Source organism: Brachycentrus maculatus, unplaced genomic scaffold (assembly GCF_059751285.1).
Source record: "Brachycentrus maculatus isolate JH-2025_06_01 unplaced genomic scaffold, ASM5975128v1 h1tg000255l, whole genome shotgun sequence".
In the NCBI taxonomy this organism is placed as follows: domain Eukaryota; kingdom Metazoa; phylum Arthropoda; class Insecta; order Trichoptera; family Brachycentridae; genus Brachycentrus; species Brachycentrus maculatus.
Window position 1 is genome coordinate 142920 of NW_028281006.1, and position 27084 is coordinate 170003.

The 27084-nt window shown below is 34.8% G+C and overlaps 2 protein-coding genes across 2 annotated transcripts; one reads left to right on the forward strand and one right to left on the reverse strand.

The window, feature by feature from the left end:
- Nucleotides 1-121: 121 nt before the first annotated feature.
- Nucleotides 122-9387, reverse strand: Ddrgk1 (DDRGK domain containing 1). The gene is made up of 5 exons (XM_088265659.1): nucleotides 9198-9387; nucleotides 9028-9117; nucleotides 7464-7705; nucleotides 5053-5232; nucleotides 122-4817 (listed from the first exon to the last, which is right to left on the reverse strand). Exons 1-5 carry the CDS (start codon nucleotides 9289-9291, stop codon nucleotides 4554-4556), a joined length of 870 nt encoding a protein of 289 aa, XP_088121785.1. The 5' UTR covers nucleotides 9292-9387; the 3' UTR covers nucleotides 122-4553.
- Nucleotides 9388-10986: 1599 nt separating this feature from the next.
- SMC3 (structural maintenance of chromosomes 3) lies at nucleotides 10987-27084 on the forward strand. The gene is made up of 22 exons (XM_088265637.1): nucleotides 10987-11138; nucleotides 11217-11331; nucleotides 11418-11557; nucleotides 12217-12375; nucleotides 13238-13363; nucleotides 13554-13721; nucleotides 14449-14694; nucleotides 15378-15607; nucleotides 16223-16432; nucleotides 16622-16721; nucleotides 16887-17033; nucleotides 17517-17675; nucleotides 17763-17921; nucleotides 18828-19039; nucleotides 19699-19861; nucleotides 20667-20830; nucleotides 21212-21419; nucleotides 21973-22149; nucleotides 22580-22716; nucleotides 23273-23453; nucleotides 24017-24199; nucleotides 24860-27084. The coding sequence occupies exons 1-22, from the start codon at nucleotides 11124-11126 to the stop codon at nucleotides 25070-25072; spliced, it is 3612 nt and encodes a 1203-aa protein (XP_088121763.1). The 5' UTR covers nucleotides 10987-11123; the 3' UTR covers nucleotides 25073-27084.

The window sequence follows — 27084 nt, forward strand, 5'->3', positions numbered from 1 at the left end:
AGATATGTTGGATTTTTAGGAAACCTTCGTGTGACAAAGTAGAATTTCAATATTTTCTTTAACTCCGTCTGGACATTTTGTTTAAAAGATCCAACAAATTTTGCTCACATTATTTTTCACAATTCAAAGAAAAAAATTAACAGGGGGGTGAGATTTGACTCCTGAAATTCTCACTGACGGGGAAAAGAGATATCACCTTCATTAATGGTGGCAAGTTCTGACATATCGGGACAAACAGCATCCCTTCTATAGATAAAACAGTGGAAGCTGAGATTATTTCGACTAATATATATGTAGAAACCCATATAAGTACTTGGGAAAAGATCTTCAGCAAAGAATCTGACTAGCTTTACTGAAGTTATCAAAGGCACAATAATTAGATGCATTAATATTTTTATAAAATAGATGTTAATTGGAAGAACCCTTCATTAAATATTAACACATTTCGGGCGGGTGTTTTTTTTAAGCCTGTCCAAAGTGTGTTAAATACCTTTCAGTGAAATCTAATACATAGTTTTAAACGCATTATAATTATTACTGTAAAATTTCTTTTTTATGTTTTCCAGCTTTTTATATAGAAAAATTGTAGTCTCATTTTACCTTCTTATGTATTAAATTAAATAAATCCCGATTTTAAATTACATTCGGTGTAAAAAATGGTAGCTTAAATGTTTTCTCACTCCCTTTATGGTATTTATTTTCATATTTTGAAAATTTGTTTATTTTTAAGCATTATTTTTAGTTGATACATATTTTGAATTGGGTTCTGATCCCGTGGATAACATTGCGGACTCCGATTAAGTGTTCTGAGATTCGATCCCTCTCTGCCACAACTCAATTCCTGAAAATAGTATTGAATTGAAATATGTATTAGTGTAGATTATAAGAAAATTAAAAAATAATGTTTTTATTTTTATAATTATCAATTTCTAATAATATTCCTAAGATATCCCAAACCTATTTGGTGATTAATTATATTTCAGAATATATTATGTTTGTATTTTATACATGTACATTATTTTGATATGTGCATTTTACATACATATTTGGTTATGTACTCAAAACATCGACGATAAGTCTCAAATCTTCCGGTGGAACTATAATTAAGTTTCGGTATCCTTGTTTGTCAAGGCTAGAATAAAATTTTGAATATAAAATGTAAAAAGCCTGACCAATGGGATTTCAAACGAAAGTAAAATATCGACATCAAATTAATAGAAAAAAGGGATTTTTAATTAATTTTTTTGCCCTTGTTGGAATGCATTAAATGGAAAACTAGACTGTAAGAAGGTTGTCTTGTGACTTGATAGGTTTACACTTATAAGTTGATATATTAAACGAAGGCTTAATTTAGTTATATACGAAAAGTGAGGTGCTCTCTGTAATATAATTAATAAGTGATTTCATTATTAACCCTATCAGCACCAATTGGTGCATAGATCCAAATCATATAGACCTAGTATATGTATGCATGCATAAAATTAAATCTCTGTGCTAACTTCCTTGTTTTAACCACGGATGTTGCCTATGTTGGTTTCCAAAAATATTAATTGTGTCATCAATTGGACCGTATATGTATGTATACAACTTTTTGGAATTCAAGTGTGTAGTGGTCAACAATAGGTCATAATCTAGCCGATTGCAAGTCTTAAGCTCTGTATATGCCCAAACTTCCATATTCCTGTCACAATAAAAATTTATTTATCTATGTTAAGAAATCAATAAAAATCTTAACATAAATAACTCCAAACAAGTGGAGCAAAAATCCAGCATTTGTGAATAAATGCATTTGAATATTTTAAAATATTATATATGATTTCCATACACAATTTAAATAATAAATAATTATATATATACACATATATAATTTTTTAATAAGAGATAATTATAAATCAATTAAATAGCATTACACTCAAATATAGTACCTATTAACCATATTTTAGATACATAAGTCATTCCAGTTTTATCCCCTACAAGCTTTTGTGCCAAGATATCTGAAAAAATTATCTGAATGTGACAAGTAAAATTTTTGCATATTATGAAACTCAATATTACTGATGCATTTTGCTTAAATACTATTTTTTGTAATAACTTGATGTTTGTAAAAAATAAATCATTGTAAATTTCATTATCTTCGTAACTGTATCATTAATTAATAAAACAAATATATAAACACCAACTAATTTAAAATATCCCTTTTCTATTATAAAAAGTATAGTCGGTAGGGAATATTTTTTTCTAAATTCCATTGGCTGTAATAGTAAAATGTGATCCAATAATAATTGTGACAAATTATGATACATAATAAAAGAGTTTATTAAAAAAATGTTTGTTTATTTATTCATAAAAATATCCTCACTTTAATACATAAATAATAGTCATGGCCCATAAGTTAAATAATATTACATATATAATAAATACAAAATACGGGTCAGGATGTTGGAACCAATAACTATCCACTTAAATGTGTATTTGATGGCAAAGTAAAAATAATAAGCTACATTTTAAAATAACAAATTCATTTTAAAATCCATCTCTAAATAACTGGAAAGCAGAGTCAAAATTCAACAGGTGTTTTTACAATACTGTTGATAGTTGATTGTAATATCTCAGGAACGCCTTTTCTGGAGAATTGTAATTCTAAAGTAACACCCTTATATATAATATTTTGGAAAACATATTTACATAATTTGTATGTACATTCCGTATGCCATATTTCACTATGTGAATTTTCTATTAAGTTTGGAAACTCGAGGTCTTTCATCTTTGTTTGTTAATATCTACGAAAAAATTTAGAAAAAAATACAAAATGAAATAAATATATTTCAAGAGACACTAAAATTATTTTTGAGAAAGAAATACGAAGGGAGTATTTACACGGTTTACAACCTTTGTTTTCAATGACAGATCGTAAGCCCTGTAAATTCAAAGACTTCTATATTCTCTTCTCAAAAATCTTTTGTCAATCTCTCTTGACATATCTATAGTAAAATTTAACATAATAATCCTTCAAGATTGCATCTAACATTTGTGCTCACAGATTTTGACCTATAAATATTGAGTATGCATATGTATGTAATTTTATTAATTGATACATAAGAAAAGTTATTCAATAAGCTTCAAACTATAAAGCAACCTTGATATGATTTGTCATAAAAATGGTGCTGTGTACATAATTGGACATTATTTTCTTGATAAATTTTTTGGGGAATCGTTTTTAAAATATTCTTTACAATTAAGTTGCATTTTTTCTGAGGATTTTTTGTTGTTTGTTTGAGGTTGTCAGGAAGTACTTCTACTTGCTTAAATCATTACTTCGGTTAATTTTTCGCAATGAAGACAAACCAGTAAATATACTCCACTAGGTTCAACCGATTCAATTCAAGAAAAATTATATTTTAAAACATAATATGTAACTAATATCATTTCTGACTAAATAAGACTGCATAACTCTTACATTTAATTATTACCAATATATTTTTTTGAAGACTTGTTTCTTTGAAAGATCTGTTTAGATAATAATTTAAAGGGAAACAGTAACACATTAATGCCGGGACAAATTATTGTAAAATATGCCGTAGGGCAGTTCCACTTTGCTACATAAAAAGGTATAAGAATTTGGTTATTCATTTTGTTCAAAATTAAAATGTTAATGCTTCAAATACATATAAATGGACCATAAGTCCTATATAATAATGGGTTGAACTTCCAGAGCTTTTCAAATGTTTAAATCCTTTGTAATTACTTGTACTTCTTATACTTGGTATTTATATTTGCCAGGTAGCCTCTGGCAAAAAATATGTATGGATAACTGGGGAATAAATAATATGTGATAAGAAAACTTCTAATCTTTTTATAAAAATAAATGTGAGCCAAATCGTTCCCTGGCAATAATATATTACAAGAAATTTGTGCAAAGCCTTAGGATTTCCATTTTTATAAAATTCAACAGAAAATTTAACAGTGTAACAGTTTTCTTTAACCTTCCCCTCCCGGTGACATGTATTTACTATGTACAACTCGACTTTAAAATGAGAATATTAATACAAAATATAGTAGATACGGGATCAGACATTTTGTATTCTTCTATAATATAATTGTGTATTACATGAAAGTATTTAAATATAAAGTTATTTATTTACAGCGACGGAAATAAATAATTTATAAAAAAAATCGGGAATAAAATACCAATACACAAGCATTATATAGAGTGTACACGCATGTCGTTGGAAGTTTAGTAGTGCACAGACCATCGTAATCGGCGTCATGTTGCTACGTTACTGCGGCTACTTGCGATGTATTTTTTCTCGTTTTCAGATACTTACCAGAACTAACATAACAAAAATGTTACATTTCAACTTCAACTATGGTCAATAAAAGCAACATTTTGGAATATTCAAATTTTTCCCATTTTTAAACCACGTTTTCATATGGTATACAAAATACATATCACCGGTGCACGCGAAATTTTTTAGCAGCATAAGGGAAAGGTTAAACACAACACGTAAATTAAACTATGTTTGTATACATATTTCTTTGTTATTAAATAATGGTTAACTCTGTATCGTCACAGGAACCAAGTTGATAAGCTGGTTGCTGCTCTCAACTAGGTCAGTTATGGAAACGCGTCCCCTCTGTTTAATGAACTTGGCGACATTTTCCAACTCCTCCTGCGATATGTAAATGAACTTCCCCCTATCGTCCACCACCCCCGTGAGGTGGCCTTCGGCCTGCAGAGTGGTCAGCCTGTCGATGGCGGCTTGCGTCTTCAACTTGAAATGGCCCGCCAAGTCTTCAATCACAACCACCTTGTTTGTCTGAAAACCAGGAAACGTATTATTGTCTAAAAAAAACTAATTGCCGTATTTTAAATCGTAAAAGTAAAGATTTATTTTTCAATTTATTTTGCTTCAATTCATTAATTCAACTGGTTAGAATCCGTGGCTAATTTCGTATCTATCCAAAACCACGGTGGCTTTTTAATGAAGATTTTATTAATTTTTAAATGAACAAACATTTTTGTACATAGTGTAGATTAATAAACTCTCTTACCTTCACATACTGAATAAATTCTTGAATTAAATTCTTCTCAGAATCATCATCTCCCTCTTCCTCAAAACCTTCCCCCTCCACGGAGAAAGCAGCCTTCATTTTTAAGTACTCCTCTTGTTCTTGTCTCTCTCTTTCTTCAATTTCTTTCTTCTCTTCTTCTTCGCGTTTCAATTCTTCAGCCTAAAACAAGCAAACACTACATAGTAAAGAATTGCATTCGCCCAAATTTTGTTTGCAAATACTGGCTGGATTTGCTCCGCTATAGGCTAATCATATCAAGATTTTTATCAACACCTTAATGACCGCATGTAAATGTATGATATATAGGCCTATAACCGCACGCATCGGCGATTTTGTCCAAAAATTCATCTGTAATAAACATACACTCAAGTGGCAATGGGCAGGACATATCTGTCGAAGAGACGACGGTTGATGGGGAAGAAAAGTATTGGAATGGCGCCCAAGAACTGGCAAACGAAGCATCGGTCGACCCCCTACAAGATGGACTGACGATATAAGAAGAATAGCGGGAGTGACCTGGATGCGGAAGGCGGAGGATCGAAGAGGATGGAGACTCATGCGGGAGGCCTACGTTCAACAGTGGACGGACACAGGCTGATGATGATGATGATGAAACATAGAGGCAAAACCATCTACATTTTCAAAGTTTTCTGGATTTTTTTTAACTCCTAGAGTTCCACAAAAGCTGATTGTTTCGTAGAGTGTCAGTGTCTGACCAGTCCATATCATCAACATCCCCGTCAGAATCATCTTCAGAATCACTCAAAACCATTGGCATAACCCGAAGACCTCTTATGGCTTTTCTAATTATTTAAAACCACTATCGACTTTACTGTCACTTCTCTCAATATTCGGTCGGACTATAAAAAATATCACAGACACTCAAGATAAAAGGGCCGAATCCAGGTAAAGTATCATAGTCATAAAATTTTAGAAATGAGATACAAACATTCATGAAATCAACTCGTAGACATGACATGAACCTTTCTAACCTGTTAACCGGGCGGGACGTATAAATACGTCAAACGTAAACAATATCGGGTACAGGTAGTACGTCCTTGAAATATATGTTTATTATATTATATTTATAGGGTCCGCCATCTAAAGTTTTTTTTTTCAACTAGTGCTTATTTCGTGAATGGTAACACTTAGCTCATGTCTGATTTGACAGATAATTAGTTTTATCCTTCCGCTGAGCGAATATGGTTGTGTATACGCTTGAACAACGCTGGGAAATATTGCGACATTACTTTGAAAATCATGGTAATGTTGCAGAATGTGTGCGAAAATTGCGTACGGTTTTTGGAAGAAGAGAAGCACCGTCAGCTCCGTATGTTCGTTATCTTGTGAAAAAAGTGAAAGAAACTGGCATCCTCATCGATAAACCAAAGCGTGAAAAGCCAAAAACAGTGCGTACACCCGAGAATATCGATGTTGTGGCAGAAAGTGTGCGTGAAGCGCCATCAACATCAATTCACCGTCGTTCTCAACAATTGAACATTTCGGAGACATCATTGAGACGAATTTTGCATAAAGACCTTGGTATGACGCCATACAAAGTCCAATTGGTTCAGGAGTTGAAGCCAACTGACCATCCAATGCGTTTTCGCTTCGCTGAGTGGGCCTGCGATCGACTTACAGAAGATGCCGATTTTGCCAAAAAAATCATCTTTTCGGATGAAGCTCATTTTGATCTTGGCGGGTATGTAAACAAGCAAAATTGTCGTATTTGGGGCACAGAAAACCCGCACGCATACATTGAAAAGCCGGTACACCCAAAACGAGTCACTGTTTGGTGCGGATTTTGGTCCAGAGGCATAATTGGGCCATTTTTCTTTGAAAATGAGCAAGGAGTGGCCGTTACAGTCAATGGCGATCGTTATCGGGCCATGTTGAACGGATTTTTGTTCACAAAAATTGAAGAGGAGGATATTGGCAACATTTGGTTTCAACAGGACGGCGCTACGTGCCACACAGCCGAAGCTACACTCGATGTTTTGCGCCCTGTTTTTGAAAAAAAAAAGTTATTTGGCGGACCCTTTATATGGACGTAAATTTTTCGAACAACAAAGGTATTAGTCATCCATACATGTCTCGACATGAATTTAAGACACGGAGTGAATCAGTATTCGCGCCCGTTACAAGTTGCATAATTGGACAGCGGACCGCCCGGTTAACAGGTTAAGTAATAAGAATAATAAATTTGGATAATTTATAAAGCGCCATTTTCGTAAAATACTACCTCAAGTATTGTGAATTTACTTTCGAATGAACAAATGTCTTGATTTACTCAATGGATGTCATTGAGTTCGACTACTTAAAAAACCCGCGATAATGCGAGACCGGCCCTAAGCGGTCAGTTCAAAATTAAATTTGTTAGCTAGAAATACCTTTTCCAACTCTGCTTGCTGCTTTCTTTCCTCTTCCCGGAGTGCCTCCCTGGCCTTCCTCTCTTCCCTCGAGTGCTCTTCCGCCTCCCGAGCCGCTTTCCTCTCGGCCTTGGCCTCCAGCTTGGCACGCTTCTTGGCTCCTATCTTTCCATCTCCCGCAAACATATCCACCTGTTCTTCTTCATGTTGGTCGTCATCATGCTGCTCCTCCTCTGGCAGTGCATCTTGGCGCTGACGGGCAGCTGAAAAAGTAATATTTATTAAAATAATTTAAACTTGCTTTATTTTACGTTTTGATTTTGATTTTATTTTATTTTTAATTTTATTTATGGCTAATGCCTTTAACCCTTTCCGGCCCCCCAAAATTAAAAATTTTAAAAATCTAGGTAGACAGTTACATTAAAAAAAAACTATTGTTCTCTGCTCCATATACTGTTGTAATAGATAAGAGTGACAAAAATGTAAGCTTGGAATTTAAATAAATAATACTAATGATGAAAAAAATGTCGAATAACATCCAACATGGGACCTAAGAGCAAAAAATCGATTGGACCAGTAAGGGTTACCAATATTAACAAAAATATGTACAATAACAATAAAGAATACACTAATAAAAATCATCATTTACAATAATTATCGCTATCAATGACAATAGATTTTCAAAACAATTTGTCACATAAACGACTAATACATACAAAACAAAATCTGGAAAGACTTTCAGATTGGTGCAATAAAAATAAACTATCTAAACTCACAAAAATTACAAATTATGAGATTCTATAAAAACAAGAAACCACTACTTTTTAATTAAACGATTTATAATAACGGTAGTTTGTTTTTTCTTCTGACCACATCTTCACCCGATCGTGCATAGGCCACTGTACAAACAGCGCCAACATAATCACTGTATTGTGAAATTAACAGGATCCATCCTGCAGTTTATTATTTTATTATTATTAAACCATATCTGCTCCCTATGTGTAGCATATGGAGTCCACAAACTGTCTCTAGGCTTTTCTGTCTGCTGCCAGCTCCCTTACATCCTTCCAAGTCAGGTCCGCAGTTCAGGGTAGTATTAAATCAATATATTTCTACTAACTTTTATCCCCGCCCGATGGTACAGGGGCCACTGCGTCACATTAGCACAGTGTTATCTTGATCGTTAATTAAGGCAAGGTAATCAGTTCTGAACTTCAAGTACCAATCCAAGTACAATAACCATTTGCACTAAACACTACAGAGGTAAACACCAAATAAATGTAAAAAATCATGTATTCACTTTTTTTTAAAAATCAAAACCGCCTTATGTTTCAACTTCATCAAAAAAAGGAATAACCCGCAAAGCCTTTACTTTTTAAAGGTTTTTATGCAGGTAGGATAGTATGGATAGGGAAGGTAAATGTGAAAAATACATCACAAACACCCAGACCAATTGAAAATAAATTTAAAAAATAAAGCATTGATGAAAATAACTGGAGAGATTTGAGTGAAACGTCTAACCATTATGACTCCCCATGAAGTCTTCTTCCCTACGCAACTAAACAAAAGTCAGGGTTTTCCTCACCATTTGCTCTCATACGGGCCCTCTGGTTCCTAGCTGCCTGTAGCCTTCCACCAGCTTGAGGTGCCACTGCCTCTGGTTTCCTGATTTCAGCTGCAAAAATGTATGATCTGTTAGCAATGTAAAGCAGGATACCAAAAACCTTACTTTCTGTTTTGCACAAACATGTTTACCTGGTTTAACGCTAAATGGATACAGAAATAAAACCACACCCATTCCAATAAGCAAAAATAAAGTTATAATTGCAAGTACAATGTTGAGATCCATTTTTAATTTGAAATGAAACAATATTTAATTATTATAAAATTTTGATAATAACGCAAGGAACATCTGGTGCCGACTTGAATGACAACCATAGAAACTAAGTATATAGAAATAAAATGACACTTGACAGCGAAGTACTTTTTTTAATGCCCTGTTGTCTAGGATAGCGTTTCGATTTACAAATAGTTATCATTCAATGTAAATAAGTACCTACCAGTTTGAGAGTAATAATTTTATAATAATAAATAATTTCAGATAATTTGCAAAGCGTCATTTTTGTGCCATAATACTTCTTCAAGGATGCTTTTAAAAAAGTGTATAAATGATGATGACAATGATAAATAAAAAATTAAACGTCTTCAATCGGCCACTGCCATTATGAAATGTCAAGTAGTCGGAGTCTGGGGAAGAAAAAGAGGAGCCGTATTATTACGCCTTCTTTTCAGTCTTCTTGGGCTGAAAATGGCCAAGATGCTGGATGGGACGCCTATCTGAGCAATGGTCACGCCGGAGAGTAGCTTCTTGAGCTCCCCATCACTGTGGATGGTCAACTGCAGATGGCGGGGGGTGAACCGTGTCTTCTGGTTGTCTCTGGCAGCGTAGCAGGGCACCTTCAACACCTTGGCAGCTCGGTACTTCATGAAGGCGGCGAGCTACGTGAGCGCAAAAGTCCAACTTTTTCGGCGAAGCAGGATTTCAAGTCAAGAAAGTTTTTCTACTGTAGGTACAAATTCCTTCTGGAACTCATTTTTATTCAACAATCAGTTGCATTTCATAATTTTTCAGATAAAAATAAAATAAAGTGGGTTCATATTATTTTTAACCTCTAAGCTGCTCGATTTCGAGTGTCAAACTTTCCGTCCCGTGCTGGATTATTTTACATTACAATATTTTTGACAGTCCGCCTCCGTAGTGTAATGGTCAGCATGCTCGGCTACCGTTCTGGAGGTCCCGGGTTCGATTCTCAGGGGGCTTTTATAAATATAAGTGATATTTTCACTCTAATATTTATTCAATATTACACTGGACTGGTACCTGAAGTGGAGGGCTGATCACCTTTCCTTCATGTGTAATCGATCGAGATAACACTGCGTTTATATGAAGCAGTGCCCTATGCACCATTGGGGTGCGGTAAGGGATTTATTATTATTATTATTATTTATTTTTGACAAAAAAAGCATATTTTTGCCTATTTTTTGTTGTGAAACTTTCGGATATCCATCATAGATGTTCACAGTACACAATGCACTTTGGTGATTATGTTTTTATGGTGTATTTACACAAAAATATTAACATTTACGGACTCGCGGCCTAAAGTATGGCGGCTGTATAAAAGACGCGGCTGTCGTATCTGCGGAGCACGAGCCGACCGGAAGTATTCACGATAAAGTTGACACTAAATTAAAATAATTTTGATATTTTATGACAATAAATCAAAGAGAACTAATTTATCCATGCCTCGAACCAAATTTAAGTGCAAAAATTATCCGTAGGTGTTGATATAAGTACGTAAAGTTGAAAAACGACTATGCATGCGATCTGCAGTCAACGGTACTTCTAAAAAAAACGACAATAGATGCGATCCGCAGCTTACGGGTTAACAAACATGTAAAGATGTATTTCAAAAAAAATGTTGCCGCTAATAGGAAAGTACTCTTGCCGCCAATTTGTCTATGATATCTGACGCACCGCCATTTTGCCTGTTGTGTCTTGTCTTGTGCCCGCTATTATTGGTTGTCAATAAAAACATTCGGTGATATTGAGTTAAATGGTAGTTAAATGTTAAATAAAGGGTCTAAAGAAGCGACTCATTGCTGAAATAACAACTTTCAACAATGCACATTAAACAGGTTTAGTGATTTTTAAGTTATTCTGCTGTGATGCTTAAGTGGAATAGTTTGAAATTGAAACTAATGTTTTGTTTTCAGGTAATAATTCAAGGTTTTAAAAGTTACCGGGAGCAAATAGTCGTCGAGCCATTCGACAAACGGCACAATGTTGTCGTCGGGAGAAACGGTTCCGGCAAAAGTAACTTCTTCTACGGTAATTTTATCAAGTGATTGTTTTTTTTTGTGCAATGGGGTTCTCCATCATTCGGTTTTATCGCATTGTTTATTGTTGATTTGCAGCGATTCAGTTCGTGCTCAGCGATGAGTTCTCTCACCTTCGGCCCGAGCAGAGATTGGCTCTACTCCACGAAGGCACTGGACCCAGGGTAATCACCGCTTATGTGGAGATCATCTTTGACAACTCTGACAACAGAGTCCCAGTAAGAAAAATATATTTCTCAGTTCTAGGTGTTATAAAATCAAGTGACCGCACGTTGTATGAATTGGTTATCTTTTCATATTTGCATGTCTTCAATAAATGATTTGAAGATAACAATTTCATTACAAAACATGCACTGACCTATAGAAAATTCTAATTTGATATAATATGGACAAGTTTCCTTTTAAAATAATAACTACATTTGAAATTCCATATTTCACAGTCGCTTATATTACAGTCGCTTATATTACACAGTCGCTTATATTACACTTTTGTCTTCTGATGTGATTCATTAATTGTCAAATTGTAGCTCTGTAGCAGATAGTATTTGACTATCGTTCTGGATACCCCGGGTTTGATTCCTAGGGGTCTTAAATAAATATTAGGGATTTTTCACTCTAATATTTATTTAATATAATTACGGACTGGTAATTAAGTGCAGAATTAATCACTTTACCGTCAAATGATTGTAGAGTTTGGCTAAATTGAGTTAGTTCACTATGCATAAGTTCAACTGTAGTTTTATTAAGAATTTTGTGAACATTAAAAAATAATTTTTGAATAGGGATGTGGCCGAATCATAAGTGACAACTTCTTTTAAAGAAGGTTATAATAAATTTGGTTTTTCAATTTGATCGTTCATGTTTAGTTTTATTTTAGATTGACCGCAGCGAAATATACCTCCGAAGGGTGATTGGCTCCAAAAAAGACCAGTTTTTCTTGAACAAGAAGGTGGTGCCTCGAACTGAAGTGCTGAACCTGCTAGAGAGCGCAGGATTGTCCAACTCCAATCCGTATTATATAGTCAAACAGGGAAAGGTAATTGTTCTGTTGGTAACTTCAAAATATATACAGTGGAACCTCTCACAACGAGCATAATTGGTTCCGGAATCTTAATCGTTAAGCGAAACACTCGTTATGCGAAACATTTTTGTTTTGACTGGCACGGAAGTCCCGGCTCACAAGTTAATGTTGTTAAAAAGGTACTTGCCCTTTCTTTGTAACTGCGAAATGTCGCTTCTTAAAGGTGCAACTTTATCCCATTTTTTTGCTTGCTATGCAAATTACTCATTATGAGAGGTTCCACTGTATTTTGTAATTCATTTTTAAAACACTGCTATTCGTAATGCTTTTAATTCCATCGGGACTTACTGAAGATAGTAAAAGTATGTAATTTTTTGACTGTATCCTTATCTTCACAAATGAACTCACTTGAAATATTGTGAATAAAGTAACTGGTCTCAATAAGATGTTTTCCGGTGTTTCATACAATGTATTATAATTAAGGAAAGAATTACACATGCATAAACAAACGTTTATGCTAACTTACTAGTTTCAACCAAAGATGTTCCCAATGAAGTTTTCACCGAAAATGTGATTTTTTTGTCACAAGCATTTATGCAATTTTTAAAATTTTGAGTAATGTGTTTGTCCGTCATAGGTAGAATGGTAAACGTCATATAATGTATGAAGCGATACAGGTCGTAAGAAATGTAAATATCCAGATTTCTAGATTCCCATCTCAATAAAATAAAAACTTTTCCATCTATGTTGCAATATAATTAAAAAACTTCATAAAAATATTATAATTCCACCACCAAATGATATTGATTCCAAAAATAACATTAATTTTGTCCCGTATGTATGTAGGATTACAATAATGTTTATATATATTTTGTAGATTAACCAAATGGCCACTGCTCCAGATTCTCAGAGACTGAAACTGTTAAGAGAGGTGGCCGGAACCCGCGTTTACGATGAAAGAAGAGAAGAATCAGTTGTTATTTTACGAGAGACTGTTGGGAAGGTGAGTCTGCGGCTGTCTCATTTATTACTTTGGCAATTGTTAATTTCTTTTGATAAAATAAAAGTGAAACCTTTTTTTCCCAAAATGTAGTTACTGCTTTATTACTATGCGGGTAAATATGGTCCTTTCCCTATAATCGATCAGTTGTAAAGTTTGCGTTGTTTAATAATGCACTTTGTCCGCTTTGTAGGTTGAGAAGATTAACGAGTTCTTGCGTACGATCGAAGAGCGTTTGAAGACCCTGGAAGAAGAAAAGGAGGAGCTGAAGGAATATCAGCGCTGGGATCGCTCGCGAAGAGTTCTAGAATTCATCATCTATGAAACTGAACATAAGGAAAATAAGAAGAAACTAGAAGAGGTATGGCACCATTCAACCTGTTCCACTGTGGTTGCTTTTCAGGAAGAATCTTTGTATGTATTAGCTGCTAACCTGAATGCCCTTGAAGTGAGGTGGTATTTTACGAAAATGGCGCTGTGTAAATTATCCAAAATTATTATACTTGAATATTGACAAAATATCAGTTATGTTCACAATTTCAAAGAAGATATGAAATGGAATATCATTAGCTTGAGTTTTTTTGTCTTTAATTAATGATTTTTTTTCATATGTCGTAATAATAAAAGCTTTTTAATTCAACCAATATCTCAATTTTTTTATTATTTTGAAAAATATTGAAAAACTTTTATTCCTTTGATAATTTCATACAACCTTTCGATATGATATTTAAAATAAAACAAAAATCATTTTAATAAAACATTAAGACCGAGCATTTTAATAAAACATAAAAACATGGCACGATCAGGTATGCCAAATACTTGAAAGAGGTCAGGTTAGGAGTCATAACAATCGACGGGTATGTATGAGGAGATGCATGAACGTGGAAGAGGCAAAGAATGTTTGCTAAGACAGAGTGGTGTGGCGTTCTATTACCCCTGCGGGGAAGCGGCGCGATGGTTAGTTAGTTAGTTAGTTATAAAACATTAAGTTGATTAATTTTCAATGACAGTATTTTGTAAAGAATAAATGTGAATTCCTTTACATATGGAAGATGAGTAGATTTTGGATTGTGAATTTCCATTTCCAGCTGGAGCGGCTGCGCACGTCGAGCAGCCGCGAGCAGCAGCAGTACATGGAGCAGGTGCGCGAGGCGGGCGAGCGGGTGCGCGACGCGGGGCGGCGCCTGAAGGAGGCGCGCAAGGAGCTGGGCGGCGCCAAGGACACGCGCGACCTGTTGTCCCTGGAGCACCAGCAGCTGCTGCGCGAGAAGGCCAAGCTGGACATGGCCATCAAGGACCTCACCGACGACGTGGATGGAGACAACAAGTCCAAGGTAACAACAACAGCCCTCAATCTGGAATCACAACCAAGTATAAATAACAGTCCACCTCCGTAGTGTAGTGGTTAGCATATTTGGCTACCATGCCGGTGGTCCTGGACTGGAACAAGAAGCGCAGGGCTGATCACCTTGCCTTCATGCAATTAAAGATCACACTGCTTCGCTGCGATGCAGTGCCCTATGCACCATAATGTGTAGCAGTGTATAACAATGGGATATAGGATTAGTAAAGCAGAGATTCCTGCTGGTTTTATACATACTACCATCTCACTGTTTCACTGCAGGAGTAGGCAGAGAGGATGCCACACTCTTCTGTCCTAACATACACTCCTAGCCTCCTTCACATCCATACATCTAGATATACATGTGCCACCCGAGAAGTAAAGTAAGTAATTATACATGCCCTCCGTTTACGTAGACTTTTGACACCGACAGATTTTAGGTTCTGATTGATCTGGTCGTGCCAAGTCTTTTTTTGGCCGTCTCTGTCCTGTTCTCCCGTTCACATTCGCCAAATGTACACATAATTACAAAAGCACAATAATGTAACCGTACTGGGTTTTCCCTTGCGGAGGGCACTTGCACAATACATTTTAGTAAAGTAAATTGTTCATGATATGCAATAGGACGACGCAATGATGGAATTGTTAGAATTGAGTGGTATGTGCATTGTGCAGGAACGGGCGGAGCTGGAGCTGGAGCGGCTGCGGCTGACCATCGCGGAGAAGGAGCGCGAGCTGGAGGCGCTGAAGCCCAAGTACGAGGAGATGAAGAAGCGGGAGGAAGAGTGCACGCGCACGCTGGCCCTCAACGAGCAGCGCCGCCAGGAGCTGTACGCCAAGCAGGGCCGCGGCAGCCAGTTCACCTCCAAGCAGGACCGGGACAAGTGGATCGAGAAGGAGCTCAAGTAATTACCCCACCACCCCCCCCATGCACGTATAGCACGTGCCAATCTGAGTCAAAGTCAATCCAATAATGCAAACTTACTCAACAAAACAAATTAAATTAAATTATTTTCTATTAAATTATTACAAAACCCATACATTATTCAGTCTTAATATTTTCAGTTTCCTATTTGTGACCTTTTTTAGGAATATTAAGGCAGTAATGTTTATGTCCGCCTCCGTAGTTTAATGTTCAGCACGCTCAGCTACTATACTGGAGGTCCTGGGTTCGATTCTCAGGGCGGGGTCAAATAAATATAAGTGATTTTTTCACTCTAATATTTATTCAATATTACCCTGGACTGGTACCTGAAGCGGAGGGCTGATCACCTTTCCTTCATGTGTTAATGATTACAATAAAACTGTGTTTATACAATGCAGTGTCCTTTGCACTATCGGGTGCGGATGAGGGTTTAAAGATGAAGATTTTCTATTAAAATATTTACAAAATCTCAGGATTCTTGAGTCTTGATATTTTCGGTTTCCTATTCATGACTTTTTTTAGGAATATTAAGGCAGTTATTTTTATGTAATTTTTTGATAGAATTGTATAGATTTTATGTATTATTATATTTTAGATCGCTAAATAAACAGATAAAGGACAAAAAAGAACACGAGATAAAATTAAAAGAAGATTTGAAAAAAGATGCTGCCAAGTTGACGGAATTGGAACAGAAATTGTCGGCAACCGGAACCGAAATGGAGAGGCAACGGGAAGCCATCAACGAACACAACCGTCAATACTACGAATGCAAGAAAACTAAGGACCAATCGCAGAGCACCAGGAAGTAAGGCAATTGCACATTTATTACACGCTGAAAATCAAGGGGATTTTCAGTATTTTGGATATAAATTAAAACTCAATCAATGAATTTATACAAAATAAATATTTTAGTATTTAATTTTTTAAATAACGATTATATATTTATATCTACTTTTCTGGATAAGTAAGTTACATAGTGCAATATTACTTACAGCGAATTATGGCGGAAGGAAACCACAATGACACAAAATTTGTCTTCACTCAAAGAGGACCTTGCCAAGGCGGACCAGGCTCTCAGATCTATGGCGGGCAAGGTAACCTACAGAGTTATTTTAAAATTCTACTATATACTAGAAACTTAAATAATTGCCAGCAACCAGAATTTTGTTTCTCAATGAACTTTGTCGATATTTTATTCATTTTACCATACTCTTTTTGTTTAAAGATTTGTACTCTATTCCATTTTGTTTTATTTTCAGCCCATTTTGAATGGAAGAGACAGTGTCAGGAAGGTCTTGGACACATTTATTGAAAAAGGCTCTGAATGGGCCAATATAGCCAACGCCTACTATGGACCTGTCATCGAGAACTTTAGCTGTGAGAAAACTATATACACCGCTGTTGAGGTAAGTTCTTTGATATTAGAGCTCTGCTACTTTTTATATTACTGTTACTTTTGATATTTGAGAATATAAAGGTGGAGAGACTGACACATCGCTCGCGGTGAGTATCACCGAGCATCTGAAACTATGGATGGAGCACTCGGCTCGGTGTACTGACTGCCTGTGTTACGTTACGACGAGCTCCGGTCAGTCTCCACCTTAAGGGTGTTGGGAGCGTTATTAAAATTAAAATTTATTATTGATATTAATTTTAATGACTCAAGTGTCTTTACTCCTACTTTGCAACTGTCGCTGTTCTGCCAGCAACTATGTATTTGAAAATAGAAGGAACTATGAATTGAAGTGTTCTATTTCCATATTTATTCTTAACTCTTACGATTATCATTCCTCTTTTGAGGGATACTTTTTACTAGCTCAACTATGATAACCATCCACGATATTCACATACTGAAAGTGACTTTATATCTATGTTGATTTTATCATCAGGTAACTGCCGGAAACCGTCTATTCCATCACATTGTCGAGTCCGATGTGGTAGGAACTAAAATTCTCAAGGAAATGAATAAGCAAAACCTTCCGGGAGAAGTCACATTCATGCCCCTGAACAGGCTTCAAGTTAAGGATATGGTCTACCCGCAAGACAACGTGAGTATCTCTTTACTATTGACCTATCATATAATGCGAGCAAATGCCGGATTCAGATTTCTTGACTTGCCTTCACCTTCCTTGCAGAACGCTATTGCTATGGTGAACAAACTGAAATACGACAATAAGTACGCCAAAGCGATGAAGTACATTTTCGGGAAAACTTTGATCTGCAGAAATCTGGAGTGCGCTACTGAACTGGGAAAGACTTTCCATTTGGATTGTGTAACTCTAGAAGGAGATCAGGTGCGTAATAGTAACGCTTTTTATTTTGGCAATACAGGAAATGGTAAATTTATAATTAAAATTTTGTTTAATGCTTTTGTTACTTTGAACACCAAAAATACAAATCTCGAAACATCTCTGCAAATTCTGTGACTAAAAGTTTTTAAGTTTTAATTAATATTTTAAATAAACAAGCAACAGTAAACTGTGCCGATTTGGAACAACATTTTGAGATAATGTATAATTGTTCATGTTTTATTTAAATAATGTGAAAATTCAATGCAAATTAGCCTTTAACTAAATATTTTACCAAAGGTATCTTTTAAAAATGATATTTTAATTTTTAGATTTATATATCGCTCACTCCTTTCAAGAACGTCATAAATCAAAATACTTGATTTCTCAGGAGAACGATTTTAAAGTTTAAAGATATAACACAATGTATTAAAAATAAATATCAAGCCACTTATTGAACTTTTTACTGTTCAACAGATCTTTTTAGGTAAAACCTGAAGGTTTTTTCTACATTTGAAAAATATTTAATTTATTTATAAAAATAATTAAACAATACATTTTCTTCAATATGCAAAAACAACATTTTCTGCCCTGTAGCGGGTAAATATTAAGTTAAAAATATGCCTCTTTTGCTGGGATGTAGTACATTTTCTGGGCATTCTGAAAATATGCACAACTGAAAATTGACGATTTTTGATTTATGACGATCTTGAAAGGAGTGAGCGATATGTTTGATAATAATAATAATAATAATGATAATTCATTTTATATTCACATACATCCTTGGAATGCATATTTCTGTTGCGTGTGAAGTTTGTCATTTTGTGTAAAAAATTAAAAATGTGAAAATAAGTTTTAGCTCTTGCTAATGGATTGATATAGCATTGCATATTGGATGGTTTGTGTGCGCAGGTGTCTTCTAAGGGCTCCTTGACAGGAGGGTACTTCAACCAGGCGCGATCCCGCCTGGAGATGCAGAAGACCAGGTCTGAGCTGATGGAGCAGATCGCCGAGTCGGAGCGGGAGCTGGGCACCCTGCGCCAGGAGCTGCAGGCCACGGAGGCCAGCATCAACACCATCGTCTCCGAGATGCAGAAGACGGAGACCAAGCAGGGCAAGGCAAAGTGAGTCCAGTGTTACCTTTTTTAAAAAACATTTGTTAAAATCTTTGTTTTTTGTAAAATGTATAGTCTTTATTTTTATATTACTTTTATACATAATTTTATAAAAACACATAACTAAGCAGAATCCGGGATGGATTTTTTTTTTTCACTTTGTGATTTAAATATAATAATAATAAATTTGGATAACTTATATAGCGCCATTTTCGTAAAAAAATACCTCAAGGGCGCTTATATATATGTGTTCACTTGACAATGTATCTTGTAATTAAATCTTTTGTAAATACATATAATAAACCACCAGCAGTCAAATCCTCATATATATTACAATATATCTGAAATATTAATTTTGGTCACTTTTTATCTGGTAGTTTTGTGTATAAATGTCAAATATAGACATAAAAAAATTCATCTGAAGTCAAAAATTTCCTTTTTCCTTTTAAGTTTTTTTTCTTCATCTTGTAACTTATTTTTCATTCTTTCAATTGGTCTCCATATTATAGCATATTTTTCATTCTTTCCTTTCTCATTCAGTTGAATGTCTCAACATGTCTCTGAAACTCTCTCATGCAGTTTTCACTTCATTCATGAGATCATACAAAACCCTAGTGTATTATTGTGTTAGTATATCTCTTGTTTAAAATTGACTGTTTATTATTCAGGGACATCTTCGACAAAGTTAAGGCCGACATTCGTCTCATGAAGGAAGAGCTGTCTTCCATAGAGAGGTTCCGAGGTCCCAAGGAGCGGTCCCTGGCGCAGTGCCGATCCAACCTGGAGGCCATGCAGGCCACCAAGGAGGGCTTGGAGTCGGAACTGCATCAGGTAATATATATCATCGCTGCACTCAAAATATATACATATTATGTGGTTTAAAAAAAAAACAAATTCGGTATTTAAATATGTTTATTATGGACATGTGCACTTTATACTGTATTTATTTAATATTATTTAAGTGTTACCAAATTTAAATAATAAAAAATCAAAACTTATATTTAATATTGTGACAAAAGAAATGACTGCCAGGTTATTACAGATCAATTAGGTGCGGTAATTGTTTTTTTAAATTTCTGCGAAAAGTGTCAATCAAACTGAAAAAATAAAGCATCGTGTTTGTATAAACACCGTGTCGTGATATGCTTGCATGAAAAAAAATTGTAGGCGGTTTTTTTTCAATTAAAAATATATATGTTGGTGATATAGACAAGCGTTCCCTACTTAATGACAAATCCAATCAATATCGGTATAGCACACAAACAATTTTTTTATGGCTGTGCCTATATCGACACACGGCGCTCAAGAGACAAAGTGTCTTGCCAAAAAAGTGAAAGACAGCATCTAAGGGGTTAAATGTCATTAATCTTTAAAAGATTAATGACATTATCCAAAAGTAAGAAAAAAGAAGAAGTTGCCACAGTGACTCCTACGAGTCACTGTGGCAACTGAGGTTATTTACTAAATTCTTGCTTTTATTTGCTTCTTTTAAAAAATATATATTTGTAGATAATGCTTTAATTTATCAAGTTTAAAAATAATTCCTGTAAATAGTTGGTCCCAGAACATTACAGGTATCGGCCATTGGAACCCGTGCCAGTGGAATATTGTCGGTAAATGTGGTGGTTTTGTTCAGGAACTGATGGAGCAGCTGTCCACGGCTGACCAGGGAAAGGTGGACGAGTTGAACGACGCCATCAGGAGACTCAGCCAGGAGAACAAGGAAGCTTTCAGTGCCAGGATGAACTTAGAGGCCACCAAGAACAAGCTAGAGAATCTGCTCACCAACAATCTTATCAGGTACAGCTTAAGTCAATCAGTAAAAAAATTGGTTCCGTATTTCTAACTCCATCACATATATTTGACATCAAAAAGCCGAGAAAATGTAACGAATACCATTCCAATTGGGTAACCAAAAAGTAAGTCTCCTGGTAGACACATTGGGTATCTGTTCTGGAGGTCCTGGGATCGATTCCCAGGGGTCAAGTGATTTTTTCACTCTTAATATTTATTCAATATTACCTTGGACTGGTACCTGAAGCGGAGGACTAATCACCTTAATTAAGATAAAACTGCGTTAATGTGATGCAGAGCCCTATGCACCATTGGAGTGCGGATAAGGGCTTAAAGATGAAGAAGTTTGTACAATGGTATCGGTAATGAGATGTGATTTCCCTCCAGGCGCAAGGACGAGCTGGTGCAAGCTCTGCAGGAGATCTCGGTGGAGGACCGCAAGCGCCGCCTGTCCAACAGCAAGACCGACGTGGCCGCGGCCGAGAAGCGCATCAAGGCCATCAACAAGGACCTGGAGGACATGGACAAGAAGGTCCAGGACGCCGCCAAGAAGGAGAAGAGCCTCAAGACTGAGCTGGAGAAGTGGAAGATCAAGGTAAATGCCGCATAATGGTCAACCATGTCATTTATTGTAGTAACACATGATTAAATTATGTTAACACTCTCCTTATCATAAATCCTTCACTTTGTGTAATATGTACCACTTTTATAAACACTTATTCGTGACTATCGGTAATTATTTTTATGACCTGATGATGAAATAATTATTCCGAAACTGGCAGTCACGAATAATTGTTTATTAAATACAAAGTGAATGATGAATGATAAGGAGAGTGTTATATTACCATACCATAAAGTTATCAATGCTTTTATTTTAATATGCAAAATAAAACACTTTTTTACCACTCCAATATTATATTGTTGCAACTAGTTTCGGAAACTACAGATGCTTCTATCTACGGGTTTGAATATAAACCTGAAGATGGAAGCGTCTGTAGCTTCCGAAACTAGTCGTAACGATATAATATTTGAGTGGTAAAAAATTAGTGTTTTTTTTTTTTAATTTAATGGTCAACCTATTGTTTTCATGTTTTTTTTTTATTTTGACCATGAATTTCTTTACATTTTTCTTTTATATTTATTCTCAGGAAAAAGAGGCACAAGATAAAATGGAGGAGGATTCAAAAGGCTTAGAAAAAATGGCTTCCAAAGAGGTCTTAATCCAAAGTAAAATACAGGAGTCTTTAGATAAAATAGCTCTCCTAGGAACGTTACCACACGCTCCCGATCTTCATAGCAAATATCAAAAAATGTCACTCAAAAATGTAAGTATTTAAGACATTCATAAATTTTTCAATTTAAGTGTTCACTCGCATTCTAGGTTCATCTGTAAACAAACGCCAGCCACGGTGGCTCTTTTGGAAGATTTTAATACAATTTTATGGCAGTGAAGAGTTAATAACTAGAGATTAACAGAACAATGTTGAATACAACATCAACAATGTATACAATTTATCAAAAGGCATCCGGAAAGCTGTTGTTGATGTGTGAGCAAGCATGGTTTTTTTCTATGTTTATTCTCTAACTTCACACTCGATTATGTAACACCTAATTTGTTTATAGTGAAATAAGTTATGGCAAGTACTGTTGATTATATTAATCTATTTGTTTGATCAATGTGTCCTAAGGAAAAGGAGGAAATTGTAGCCATTTCAATCCAGTTTTCTCATTGTTGTATCTTAAACATCATTTCAGCTATTCAAGGAACTAGAAAAGGCTAATCAACACATCAAGAAATATAATCACGTTAACAAAAAAGCGCTGGACCAATTTATTAGTTTCTCAGAACAAAAAGAAAAACTGTACAGAAGAAAGGAAGAACTGGATGTTGGGTGAGCAATATATCCATTATTCATAAAACAATCTTTCAAAACGTTAGATTCACAACTAGTAAATCATGAATGTGTGTTTATGTATGTAGATATGGATAATTGGTGTTTTTTTCCGTATTGAATTTGTTTACTCAAAATATTTTTGATGTTTTAGACCCTCTATTTATATTTCTTCTTCTAATCCTTATTCCCACCCAACCGTGCATAGGGCTCTGCATCATATCGGTGCGGTGTTATCTTAATCTTCAATTGGCTTGTAAGCAAGGTGATCAGTCTTGCGCTTTGTATACCAACCAGTCCAGGGAGATATTCAATAAATGTTATTTTTTTGTGAATCGAACCTGAGACTTCCAACACAGTAGCCAAATGCACTAAACATTACACTATAGAGGTGGACAAAACCAATTTTAAAGGCTTTTAATTTTGAATCTAGTATCTAAGTTACTGAACAATGTCCTAAAGGTTATGGAACATTTACTGTACTCGGTGTATTGTTTATTTGACCAACCAACGCTTGCATTGATGGGCATCATCAGTATTCAATTTGTCATTTCAGAGGAGAGAAGATTCGGGAGCTGATTGATACTCTCGAACACCGAAAGTTGGAAGCGATACAGTTGACTTTCAAGCAAGTTAGTAAAAACTTCACGGAGGTATTTAAAAAACTGGTCCCGCAAGGTCGAGGCAGCCTCATCATGAGAACGGCCAACGAGGACGGAGTGGAAATCAGGCCAGAAGTAAGTCATCTAACTTGTTACTCGTTTGATCTTTTAAAATGTCACACAATTGAATGATTAAAAAAGGACTTTCTGAGGTATCTTAAAAAAACTATCAAGAATTTACTATCTAATGCTGTTGAAAATTTGACAATGTTTAAGTTATTTAAATGGTTTTAAATTTTCAATATGTAGCTCATTATGTTAACTTTATTTTAGCGCTAATGACTCATTTTTGGTTTTTGTTTCAAAATTTTAAGTGTGCTTTTATCGTTTTCAGATGTTATCTTTTTTCTCTCTTGTTTTATTAATTATATGGTATGTTTGTAATTTTGTAAAGTAAAAATGCCTAATTTAAAAACATTTCCGAATTTCCATACCCTCTGGACTCTATTTATTAATGTAGTTAGAGTTATATGTTATTATGTACACTGATGGTAAAAAAATATATTTGAAAAAACTACAACTAAATGTTGGGCTTTTTAAAAATTTAAAAAAGATATATCATCCCATCTGTGAATTGCATAGTTATTATTAGATTTTTTTTGTCAATAATTAGCGATGTGATATTGAAATCTGTGCAGGATGCGAATGCCGAGCAGTTTGTGGGCGTGGGCATTAAGGTCTCCTTCACGGGAGGCGATGCGGAGATGAGGGAAATGAACCAGCTCTCCGGCGGACAAAAGTCCCTCGTGGCATTGGCCCTGATCTTTGCCATCCAGAAGTGTGACCCCGCACCCTTCTACCTGTTTGATGAAATTGACCAGGTAACCAACCATGTTTTTTATTGTCACAGTGTTGTTGTGTATTCCGGTGGAAGATATAAATGACCAATGGTTTGAGAATCATTAACTTTAACCTTTCCTTTTGTGCTTTTTATCAAAAATAATATTTTGAAACATTTAACGATTTGTATTAAAAAAAAGGGAAAGTTTTCTTTAATAATATGGATAAGTAGCTCTTCATATATGGGGGAGTTAAAGACACAGTATTTAAAGTGTGTCCAAATTTTTGTTTACTATATTGCTGGCTTTGCTCCTCTTACAAATACTTTTTCGCTGCTGTTATTTTTGTGTTGTAATGTCAAGAATGACAGTTTTACTTTTAAAATTGCTCTTTTTTAAAAATTAAATTTAAATATATTATTACGGGGTCGTGTATCGGTAATAATAACTCGTAATTAGGATGCAATCGGTTTATTCAACAGGTCGCTATGACAGTACAATGACAAGTGTGTGCAGTCTCCCCTGCTCACACTTGTCTCTCATAAGGGTATAACATAAACATTCCCCGCGTACACCCCTGTCCTGCCCCTAGCGGGCGCTTGGTGTCATAGTTTAAGTTGTTGGAATTATTTGGCTGTAACATTATATTCTACTGTACTAATTTCACATTGTCAACACGTTGTGTATCAATTTGGCTACTAGGCCCTGGACGCGCAGCACCGGCGTGCCATCGCCGACATGATCCACGAGCTCAGCTCCTCGGCGCAGTTCATCACCACCACCTTCAGGCCCGAGCTGCTGGAGCACGCGCACAAGTTCTACGGAGTCAAGTTCCGCAACAAGGTGTCCCACGTGGAGTGCGTGTCCCAGGAGGAGGCTCGGGACTTCGTAGAGGACAGCACCACGCATGGATAGACACATCAAGCGCAGAGACGCGCTACCTGTGTGAACATTGACTAATCTATTTTTAAAGTAATATATTACAAGTTTGTTGAATGAATGATTATAAAAAATTAAAAAATTGTGTTTATTTCTAATTTTACATAGGTTTAATTGAATGTTGGTCTTCAATTAATGTCATATAAATAATACATTTATTCATTTTTACGGATTACGTTTACGATTGTGGGCGTACTCAGCAGGTTAATTCACTAACCCGCCAACTGAGTTTTCCGATTTCGCTTTGAAAAATATTGTTTTATGGTAATTTTATCGCAAATTTCTTTGGATTACAAAACTTTTTTTGAATTATTGAAAGTTGTGCATGAAAACAATGTTAAGATAATAAAAATTTTGTTATTTTTTCAAATTATAACAAAATTTTAATTATCGTTCTTCAAAGTAATGAAGTTTTCCTGTTTTATTTGTTATAGAAAATTTTATATTTAAATTGTTTAAAAAAAAGGAAATAGCAACTTTAACAATGTAACTAATTGAATCCCAGGCATATATTCCAAGATATCGACCCCATTTAGAGAAAAATCACTAACTGCCAAATTCTGGGGTGATCTCATAAAACACCGTAGTAAAACCAACTGTCATCGCGGTTTTGATTTCTGCCAATTAAAGATGTATTTTCAATACGTCCGAGTGTTATGCTGTATTTTCCTTTTCCCCGATCTTATCTGTAGATAAGAATACACCCTTAATATAGAGCTTCAATATATTTAGTGGCATGTGCTATGTATGGGTAGACTTAGGTCACAACGGCAGCTGTTGGTTAGTGATTTTTACTAAAATAGCGACGAAATTCGTAATGTCCTATTAACAAGTATTTGTGTGGTTATACAAAACCATTATATAATTTATGAATCTTCCAAAAAAAACTGATAACACAATTATTATCCCTTATCACTCCTTGATTTCTCAATTATGATTTTTTTTACTATTTTATAAATCAATTACTCAATTGATATACATTTTTTTTAAACGGTCTTACAGTAGTTCTGTATTGTAACATTGTAGAGTGTATTATTTTTTTTATTTGTATTATTTTCAAAATTGTGCCAAATGAAGTGAAACTGGAGTCTGAAGTCTACATAGGAGTGCTAAGGGTTAATATATTAGTGTTGCATTACTTGAAATGGAGTTCACTTTGTAAAACTGTAATAAATTAGGAGCTTAATAATTTTGAATTAAACATTTTTATTTTACATGTTTTCAAACTCGAAATTGTGTTATTAGGTAAAAAAAATGTAATAATCTTTTGATGGTACTTACGATACTACGTTCGATTGACATTAAGTTAATATGATCATATCAAATAAATATTAGAGCAAAAAAAATCTATTATTTGCGAAAACATAAAAAATGGAAACTTAAAATTTATTTTAGTTTGACTTATTAAGTTCTTAATTTGATGATAATTGTGTTTTGTTAGCAAATAAATTAATATAAAAATAACTCTAGACAAGTACAATTCTTACTGAAATTAAGAATTGTGTAACTTATTATTGTGCGACTTATCGCAAGGTTACAAAAATGCTGTTTTTGTTAAGGTAATTTTGCAATTTGAAAATAATTGTATTTAGTATTCAGATCTTATAAAAATTCCTTAAATGTTTATCTGGTATTCCTCCTTATTGTGTGTAAAGGTACCTTTATTGTTTCGTTCTTTAAACAAAGTATTCAGAGTTAATTACCTCGAGAGTGTGTAATATCTAAAGCCTGGATTTTCAAATTTGAAAAGCTGCGCTCGTTTATTTTTCATCTGCTGTAAATATGCGTCATTTTGATACAGTTCATATTAGTTTCTCTTTACTTGTCAAGTATGTATACACCATTATCAACATTTGGCTCGTACATCCCGGTCGAAGAGCACTTGACTAGAGTTGTACAATCTCATTCTATGTTCCCTAGTTATATGTATGTATGTAATTGTTAACAATTTTCCTTAAATATTTATATTAAAAAATTAAAAAATAAAA

Bases quoted from the DNA above. Each gene is read 5' to 3' on its own strand.
- Ddrgk1 (XM_088265659.1), bottom strand. From the start codon at position 9,291: ATGGATCTCAACATTGTACTTGCAATTATAACTTTATTTTTGCTTATT. The intron at 9,118-9,197 runs GTAAACATGTTT...ACATTTTTGCAG, and splicing joins TCCATTTAGCGTTAAACCAG to CTGAAATCAGGAAACCAGAG. The intron at 4,818-5,052 runs GTAAGAGAGTTT...CCTGGTTTTCAG, and splicing joins AATTTATTCAGTATGTGAAG to ACAAACAAGGTGGTTGTGAT.
- SMC3 (XM_088265637.1), top strand. The intron at 14,695-15,377 runs GTAACAACAACA...TGCATTGTGCAG, and splicing joins ATGGAGACAACAAGTCCAAG to GAACGGGCGGAGCTGGAGCT. The intron at 17,034-17,516 runs GTAAGTTCTTTG...TTTTATCATCAG, and splicing joins CTATATACACCGCTGTTGAG to GTAACTGCCGGAAACCGTCT.